General features: G+C 35.5%; 1 protein-coding gene across 1 annotated transcript; it reads left to right on the top strand.

Moving 5' to 3' along the window:
- The first annotated feature begins 1261 nt into the window (after positions 1–1261).
- LOC121389455 (cell cycle checkpoint protein RAD1-like) lies at positions 1262–9531 on the top strand. The gene is made up of 8 exons (XM_041521094.1): positions 1262–1465; positions 2832–2987; positions 3363–3457; positions 3959–4070; positions 4482–4604; positions 5120–5184; positions 7627–7771; positions 9059–9531. Exons 1-8 carry the CDS (start codon positions 1355–1357, stop codon positions 9095–9097), a joined length of 846 nt encoding a protein of 281 aa, XP_041377028.1. The 5' UTR covers positions 1262–1354; the 3' UTR covers positions 9098–9531.
- The last annotated feature ends 630 nt before the right edge of the window (positions 9532–10161 follow it).

Genomic DNA, 10161 nt, shown 5'->3' with positions numbered 1-10161 from the left:
TATCATCCAGGGACTGATTGTGACAGGGAAAACCCCAGTCAGACCAGTCTATGAATGGTTCCCCAAGGGTGTTCGATCCTATATCCCAAACACCTTGGGCAAACTGGGCCCATTTTAAGATGTTCTTTAAAAAAAATTAAGCTTCCTCTCTATAAACAATCATTCACTATTGCTGATGATGGCTGCTGCTATTCCATATTTTGAACTTGTGTATACCTTTTCATCTCTTGGACGATTATTTTGTCATCATTTTATGAAGTGATGGACTTGACAGCTGTGGTGGCAGTAGGGCCTACTCATCAAGGGTGCCACCGGTGGGGCAGGATATGCTCCACTTTTGCCAACACCTGATGTCATCACTGTTATGACAGTGATCCATAAGTACATGTCATCACGGCAGTATTTATTCCAAGGAGCTCAAGTTTTGACTTTATAAACTAGGCCAAATCCTCTTTGTGCAGTCAAAAGGATGGTTTGTTCAATGAAGGATCTCCTGGGGGTGGGAGTGGGATTTTCCTCTATGAACCACTGTCAACCAGGCTCAATATTCATGGAATCAATCACTATTTTGTCAAATGCTAATTCAAATCTGCATTGTCGGTCAATTTCATTTATTCAGACAGACTGGTTGACAGACAAAGTTCTGCCTATTACCTGAAATTTTTTAATAGAGGTTATTCACATCACATCATTTTGCTTCCCTTGTTGAGAATAACCTCTATACATGCATATTTATATATGTACATGCAGGGATTTGTCGAGGATTTTTCACCAGGGCCCATAGCAGATAAAATTGGGAAAACTAAATAAACAATGAAGGCACATTGAGAATTTTCAATGCCTGTTTCTTCTGGGAGGGGGGCCTTTTTGGGTACTAGAGAATGTCTGGATAGATCCCTGACATATAGGCCTATAAGTAGTTGTATTATACACTCATACTGTAAGTAATGACTTCAGGGCCCCCAACCCTGACATTACCAAGTGGTTTCTGGGGTAGTAATAATAATAATAATAATAATAATAATAATATAAAAAAAAGAAAAAAGTTCTGCCTATTTGTCTTCACAAATATTTTTTATTTGAAACCAAATATATCAATATTTGTATTTGAATATATACAAGTCATTGATCTATGTCAAGTCACAGTGTTTTTATTTCTTTATTAAAACCGGTAATTTACAACACAGATCCGAACAATAAATATAAAGAATGTATGCAACCATTGATCTGTAAAACGTTATCTCCCCTTTAGCAAGTCTTCTTTTTTAAAACCACAAAAGTTGAACAGCCATGGCGCCAATTAGAAATACTGTAAACACAAAATAATGACAGATTAAACAAAGGCATAGATATCATGGCTTTGTCGACACAACAAAGCGACGATGATAGTCACTATGTCCTGGTTGCCAAACTCGACAATGCCAGGAATATATCATCGATTTTAAAAGCCATAAACTTTAAAGAAGTAAGGATATACTTCCATTGTTTCAGAATCAGACGGTCACGTTGGCCGTGATTTGGCAAATGAATGGGTGGGAGACTTGGGCAATAAAATGACCAGGCTAATTTTGTACCAGTGTCATTTTAATTCAGTAATTTTACCATGTTAGTTAGTATCTATTTAAGGTTATAGAATTGTAGTATTTGATTATTATTTGCACTGCGATCTCTGAAATTTGTATAGCGAATCGTAGCCCGAGTACTCTGACTGTAAGAGAGCTAGACGGACATTTGGACATAAATACGCTCTCATTACAGTCAGAGACCAAGCTATGTATTTGTTTGGCAATTCCCGACAACCAAAAAGTTGGCAAAGATTTCCGTTCTAATACCACAACAATCCTATGTTTGACGGCAAATACCTTTTCATCTATCATTTTTGAGTTAACTGATTAAACAAAATCCACATATTAATCACTAATACACATACTATAGAAAGAAATCCGACAGCACCCACATTCAGCTACGCTTCGTGACACTCCGTCGCAAGAATTACAAAGCTTGGTGACCTATTTCGTGACGTAGATCACGTAATCGCCCACTGGGCAATTCCGCCTTGTGCAACAGTTAAAGGGGCCGTCTCATACCAAGCGACGCTACAACATGGAAGAGTTGGCTAATGGTTTCCTCTCTTAACACAGTGATAAAATTACCAAATATTTGACATCCAATAGCCGATGATTAATGAATCAATGTGCTGTAGTGGTGTCGTTACACAAAACACGTCGTTTTGAGACGGCCCCTGGAAGACAGAATGGCTGAGTGGGCGATCATGTGACGCATCATCACGATATAGATCGGCGAAATTAGAATTCTGCTGTCCGGAGTTTGCCGAAGCTTAGCTGAATGTGGGTGCTGTCAGGTTTCTTTCTGTAGTGTGTGTATTAGTGATTAATATCTGAATTTCTTTTAATCAATCAACTCGAAAATGATCAATGTAAAGGTATCTGATGTCAAACATAGGATTGTTGTGGTATTAGAGCGGAAATCTTTGCCAACTTTTTGGTTGTCGGGAATTGCCAAAACAATACATAGCTTGGTCTCCGACTGTAATGAGAGCATATTTATGTCCAAATGTCCGTCTAGCTCTCTTACAGTCAGAGTACTCGGGCTAAGCGAATCGCAACGCGATACTGGACAAATTAAGTGGCAATAAAGTCATAGGGTATTGCCCCAGTGACATGTAGGTTTTCAATATGGAAATGATTATATTTATAAACATTTTAAAAGAAATGATTGTAAATTAAAATAAAAGCTACAAATATGTATATATATGGTTTTGTGTGTGTGTGTGTGTGTGTTTTTTAAGCTAAGTTCATTTATTTTTTCAGAATGCCACAGTGTTTGCAAGTCCCATGGGGTTAAAAGTGACAGTAGAAGATTCAAAATGTGTCCAGGCCAATGCATTCATACAAGAAGCTATTTTTCACGAGTTCTCGATTAAGGAAGAACAAGTGATGTTTAAGATAAATCTTACAGTTCTGTTGGTAATGTCTTCTTTGTGCTAACTGTTGAATTATCATAAAGTGTACTCCAAATAATTATAAGAACATTGTTGCTGACAATTTTTCCTTCTTTTTTTCTGTTTATAAGAACTAAAATAATAATTTTGTACTTACAAACAATATATATTTGGATATACTACATATGTCAAGATGCTGAAAAAAACATTTGCATATATGGGGCACTTATATTCAACACATGTTGAATATCAATGCCAATAATTATATTTAATTATTTAATATGTAATTTTAGTTGGTAAATATTTTAATAATATTGGCAAATTCTGGACAGTCTCAGAAATTATATTTGAAAGTTTAATTATCTGTTTAATTATGTTATCTGTTTTATTATTTTGATAGGAGTGTCTGACAATATTCGGAAGTAGTGCTGCACCAGGTGTCACCACAAGTCTCAAGATGTGTTACGCAGGTTACGGCTCTCCTCTCCTGGTCATGTAAGAACCACCCACTAATGAGTCACTCATGGTCTCAATACAATTGTTATTAGACTAAAACTTTTGATTGACCAGCAGCTGTTGCCGTTTCAGTGTGGGGTGTAGCTCAGTGATAGTGAGGTCTTTGGGTCATAGGAGCCATTGCCTTCAGTGGACTCAACATTTTTATTTCCATTCTAACCAATGCTCCATGACTAGTAAAACAAAGACTCTGATATGTGCTGTCCTGTCTATAGAAAAGTGCCAACAAAAAATCCCTAAACACTCTTTTGTAGCAGTAGCCAATATGGCAACAGATTTCCTTTCCGATTCCTTAAAAATTGGTAGAATATGTTAAAATTGCAATATTAAATAGCAGATTGTCATAGTGTGGAGGTGTCTTAACAGGTTTTATTTGACCCCATTAAATAGGTGTAATTTAAATAAAAATCTGAATTTAACATAAAATTTTAATTAAGACTTATAATGCTGAGCAGGTTTGAAATATATGGTTTATTGCAGATTAGAAGAGGAAGGTGTATTGACTGACTGCAGCATTAAAACCATGGAACCAGATGAAATCCTTGACTTTGATTTTTGTAGTACAAATGTCGTAAACAAGATCATCATTAAGGTATGGTTAAAAAAATATTGAAATCAAATTTCATTGACTATTTATTGATAAAAAAAACAGCCTTTGGTGTCATAAAAAAAAAAAAAAAAAAAATCATGTATTTTGGTCTTAAAAGTATAAAATGACATGTGCACACCACCCAAAAGGATACAAGGAAGCTAACTCTAAACTCCTCCCCATTCTGGCTACAATTCATGAACCACAAAAGTTCTCTACTCTGTGACATGTTTAACACCATTTTGTGCTTCCTAATTAGCCGTGGTAGCATAGTGATATTTGGCCCCAGACAGCATTCTTAAACCTTAAGTGAACATAAGTACGGGAATGAATTAAATGTTAATAATGTACTTCATCTGTAATGTTACCTACTTGCATTTTATACATCCTAGTAATAAGACTTGTGTTTTTCAGTCGGAGTGTTTGAAGGAAGTGTTCAGTGAGCTGGACATGACGAGTGAAGTGTTACAGATATTAATGTCACCTGACCAGCCCTACCTCCAGCTGTCGACATTTGGAAATGCTGGCAGCACACATGTAAATATTGCCACAGGCAATTCCATTACTCAGACAAAAATAACTAAACCTCAGTACTGAAGTACATTTTTAATATTTAAGTCTGTTGAATAGATATTTAAGTTTTGTTTTTTGCTGACATTCCTTTCTTAATTTTCAGTTACTGGTCATGTCATTGCACCCCACAATGCTCATCATCGTTAAGGCTTTTAGTTATCTTTGTTCAGCCATCATCGTGGAAATCTGTATTATAAATATGTTCAGTCAGTTTTTATTACCAGTTATTTGCACAAAAATCAACATTGGTAAACACCGTATTACATATTCTTTCTATAATAATCCAATAAGTTTTGTGAGAAATGATTACCGTACTGTACAGGGTTTTAGAATTTGTGGGTTTTTCCGTGTAAAAATAATTACTGCTAGGTTTCTAGCTAGACATTGTTTTCATTGTATTTACACTAGCAAATGGATAATATGGACTAAAGGAACTAATTCATGAACAGTATTTGTTACATTTAATAATTCTTTTGCAGTCAGTATTTCCCAAAGACTCTGACATGGTGGAATCATTCCAGTGTACACAGACACAGACAAACAGGTAAGGACTTTAACAACTCAATTAGTGGTTGTATATGTCATTTATATCCAAGAAAGTAGATATTTGAGACTTTGTGCAATTTTTGAAAGGCACAAAAAAAAAGGAATGCTTTTCTCCTACACATTTTTAAACTCCAGCTACAGGTAGATAGTATCTAGTATGTGGTTATTGGACACTTCATCTAAATAGCGAGAAGAAATTTGTTGATGTCATATAATTTACTTTCAGTTTTACAGATAAACAGAATAACTGGTAACTGCTTAAGATATCTTCTTTATCCTGCAATGGTTAGAATGGCTCATGTCGCAAGGCTCTGCTGAGCGCCATTCGTCATTTGACCTGAGCAACATAAAGCCGATATATTAAAGGAAATATGTCACGAGACAATATTATAGCTCATTTTAAAAGCAAAATGATATAAAAATAATATACAAATAAGTTTATAACAATAAAATATGCGTAGTTAACTTAAAATTAAGAAATTACGCTAATCAGTATCAAAGTACGATTTATGCATATTTATTCGTGAGTGTTCGATAAAAAAAAGGGAAGTGACATCAGAGCCGCTGTACTCTTCCATTGTTGTTAACTGTTTATATATGGAGTAAGGGGCTTACAATCTTTCCAGTCCAACAGTGCGTACTGCATGGACTTTGAGTGTAAAAATAAACAGTTTAAATGATCGGGATTGTCTTTTTACGGTTTTCCAAAGGATTGTATCCAAAGAAAGATGCGTGTATTTTATTGCAAAACAAAAGATTGGACACCAACACCGCATAGTACTTTGGTGTCAGCCTATTTACAGCCCGGAGCCCGAACGTTACCCGGAGACAAAAACAGTACTCGGTTGCGAATGCCGAGGTGTAGGCCTACATTGTACATATTTGGCACAAAGATACACCTCAGCATGATGTATTTATATATATTATATTTTTTGAGGAAAAAAAGATTTTTCATGTTAGGGCTGTAGGCCTACATAAAATCTGTATTCACCATCCGAAGAAGGAAACGTCAATAAGTAATTAAATATGGCATATACAAACATGGGATTTGGCATGAGGATACATCTCGGTATGATGTCAGGTGTATATTGCAGGGTATCGACCAGGTAAGTGATTACCACTGTCTAGACATACATACAAAATACTTGCCAGTTTTTTAAGATCACAGGGTATTGTGGCGTAACCTGTCGCGACTATAGTACAATGTTAATTGACATATCAGCCGCCCTGCTTCATTACTGTAAATAATGCTGTAAAACCCTTGATTAAGTAGACTTTTCCATCTAAAATTACAAAACTGACCAATTACGTAGTACCAAAGAAAAGAAAATTATCACATGGGTATCATGAGTGGTCGTTTTTACTCTAACGCACCCTACCAATAGGCCTAATAATATGCTGGGTTTTTTTTAAGAGAGAACAATACTATAACCCCATTTCGTTCTGTTGATGCAAATTGAAATATATTTAGTTAAAAAGTTGATTATACTCTCAAGTCATTTATGTTGTCAGGTTAATGAAAGTGAAGCACCTTGTAAATTAGAGCGTTTGTTTTCACTGTGCATACAGATTTCATTATGTACAGCCTGAACATGAAAAATGCGATATTTTATAAAAAAAAAAAGAAAAAAAAAGTTGTCCTACATTTTTTTTTTACATATTTTACATTTTTTTTACATATTTAAATACATCATACCGAGGTATCAGCATCCGGGTTTCGGTTTTGTCTCCGGGTTACTTTCGGGCTCGGGGCTGTAAATTGGTCGACCGGTCTGGTCTGGCACCATTGGTTTCTCCACCCTCCGACTCGCTATCCATTTTTTCTTCAGTATCACTGTTGTAAGTAAATGTGTGTCTTTCTTCATTTACTAACAGCTCAAATTGATATGGTAAAACATTTTGCGAACGAACACTCATTGTTTTGGTAAGCTGTGCAAGTCTTAGATTCTTTATGAGTGGTACGGACTAATGCTTTTAAGTGTAAGACCTTCAGATCAAGCGATGATTCAATTTACAATTAATTGTACATGGTTGGTGCCAAATATAGGTCACGTGACATGTTTCCTTTACGGCAATAACCAGTTTTATTTGTCCTGCAATCCAACAAAATCATATTTATTCCAGGTTTTATATGCAAAGCTTTGACAGTATCACGTCATTCAAGATACATGTAGTCTTTGTTTCTAAGATGTTAGCTACATTTTGTAACATTCAAAACGTGTTTCTAAACTTAATTCTTAAATAAATATAAAATGTTTGTATCTTTATCGTGACATAAAATATAACTTTTTCTTTACTGTATATTATCTAAGCAGTCTCATGGTATAATATTCTTGCATACTATAAACGTGTGTAATAAATAATATGACAAAACTGGTATGTGGTTTGGTCTATATATCATCCTGGGTATGATAATTACTTGCTGTTGATATTTTTACAGATATAAGCTGTCACTACTTAAGCCTACAGCAAAAGCATTGACAATTTCATCTAGAGTTTCAATACGAACGGACAATCGTGGCTTTTTGTCACTTCAGTATATGGTCACTAATGAGGATGGACAAGTCTGTTTCGTTGAGTTCTATGTAAGTTATTCTATTTGACTTTTAGACATTCTGTTTGGACTACTAATGGAAAATGTGTTGAACATACTTGGTTCATTATTTTATCGGAGAGTTTTTACTAGGTTTAAATTGGGGAAAACCCCCCCCCCCCCCTACCCCAAATCCTACTAAAAACTGTTAGTTTGGTGCTAGAGTATCATTGAATAAATAGCTGGGATGTTGTTGATTATACTGTATACTAGGGTGTTGAACATATTTGGTTCATTATTTTATCTGAGTTTTCACACTAGGTTTAAATTGAAGAAAAAAAAAAGACCCCTCCAAATCCTACTAAAACTGTTAAGTTTGCAGTGCTAGAGTATCAATGAATAAACAGCTGGGATGTTGTTGATTATACTGTATACTAGGGTGTTATTATATACGAGTCATTTTTTTTCCTTTTTATATTTCAGAAAGTTATATTTATAATTACAAATTTCCCGCCGTTATATGGTTTACTCTATTCTGATTGGATGTCACTTACAAACCGAATGTTATCCTTCAGTAAACTGCAGAAGATTTCATCATTACATCAAACATGTCATGGAAAGGACATTAGAAACTAGAGCGAGTTCAGCCAGACCGAGCAGAAAAAATGTCCACTAGACTGGTTTATGCACTAAATGTTAAACCAACCGGCCACGTCGGAAACCAATCAAATAGTTCGCGAACATTAGCAAAACGTTTGCTGGCTGAACTTGGGGCTGATTTTTGTGTATTTTTAACTAAACAGAAGTGTTGTTTATAATTATAAAAAATGTTTGTCATTTTGTTGTGAATTTATCGATGTACCAGCGTCGTGGTTAGGCCATCGGTCTACAGGCTGGTAGGTACTGGGTTCAGATCCCAGTTGAGGCATGGGATTTTTAATCCAGATATCAACTCCGAAACCTGAGCAAGTGCTCCACAAGGCTCAATGGGTAGGTGTAAACCACTTGCACCGACCAGTGATCCATAACTGGTTCAACAAAGGCCACTGTTTGTGCTATCCTGCCTGTGGGAAGCGCAAATAAAAGATCCCTTGCTGCTAATCGGAAAGAGTAGCCCATGTAGTGGTGACAGCAGGTTTCCTCTCAAAATCTGTGTGGTCCTTAACCATATGTCTGACGCCATATAACCGTAAGTAAAATGTGTTGAGTGCGTCGTTAAATAAAACATTTCTTTCTTTCTTTTTATCGATGTATAACAGTCACAAATTTGGCTGTACATTGATAAATATAAAAAAAACCCACAAACATTTCTTATATGTTAAATGATTTTATTTTCTAGTGTGCTCCAGATGAAGAGTGTGATGACCCTGAGCACTAACAAAACACAAGCAGACCAATCGGTATCCCATGATTCAGCTGTGTGCCTCCAACCTTAAAATGTGGATACCAGTTCTAGAACCGATTATAAATTGCAATATTGGTTGCCTACCATTCTGTCTGTACCCCTGGAGACATGGAAAGAAACCTGAATGAAACACAACAGTATACAACCATAGCATTTAACAATTACAGATCTAGAAACTGTTTTCAATGCTGAATATGAAGAATGGATAAATAATACACCAGCAGAATGGATCGATACACAGGGAAAATGAAGAAAGTTTTAACCAAGAGCATCCCCTCATGGAATGGTGAACATCCCATGTATTACGTATGAGGTTGGGGTACACTTTGTGAGAAGTCAAATTTATTTTCATCACTGAATATACAACATGTACACACACAGTGTGATCATTAAATTTTTATTTATTATCATAGTCTTATGTGTTTTATAATACTTTAGAGAATACAGCTCATTAGAATGTTTGATTAGAAATGAAGTTACGGTACACCGATATAGAATTTTTTATTTTTTTAAATTGGACATGGAAAGGGATATTGTAGTACACCCCAGCACATTGTTTAGTCCCAGCTGCTGCTAAACGTACAGTAATATAAACACTAGGATTGAAAAAGTAGAAGTGACTTAAAACTCCATTCTTAGGAGAAAGGGAAAAATTTATCAAAACTGGCCTAGTGGACATTTGTTCAGTACATTTTGTAATGTTTCATCATGTTTCATTTTTAATTGGAAAGGTTCCGAATTATAACTGTCCCGCAATATTTTGTTACCAAATACTGCTACTTTTAGTACCAGTATTAAAATTTAAGCAAATAACTGAATATTTCCATTAAAAACACGATAGTGTTACATGGCTGATAATTGTTATATATTAAAATGAAAGTAATAATCAGCATTACTGAAATGAATCTGGCAGAGAACCAAAGTTCGACTATCTTACCCTAAAGTAAAACATTGGACCAACAAGACTGGCCTCGGTGGCGTCGTGGCAGGCCATCGGTCTACAGGCTGGTAGGTACTGGGTTCGGATCCCAGTCGAG

Source organism: Gigantopelta aegis, chromosome 3 (assembly GCF_016097555.1).
Source record: "Gigantopelta aegis isolate Gae_Host chromosome 3, Gae_host_genome, whole genome shotgun sequence".
In the NCBI taxonomy this organism is placed as follows: Eukaryota; Metazoa; Mollusca; class Gastropoda; order Neomphalida; family Peltospiridae; genus Gigantopelta; species Gigantopelta aegis.
Note: the sequence above shows the minus strand (reverse complement) of the source record. Positions and strands in the feature narration are given on the sequence as shown.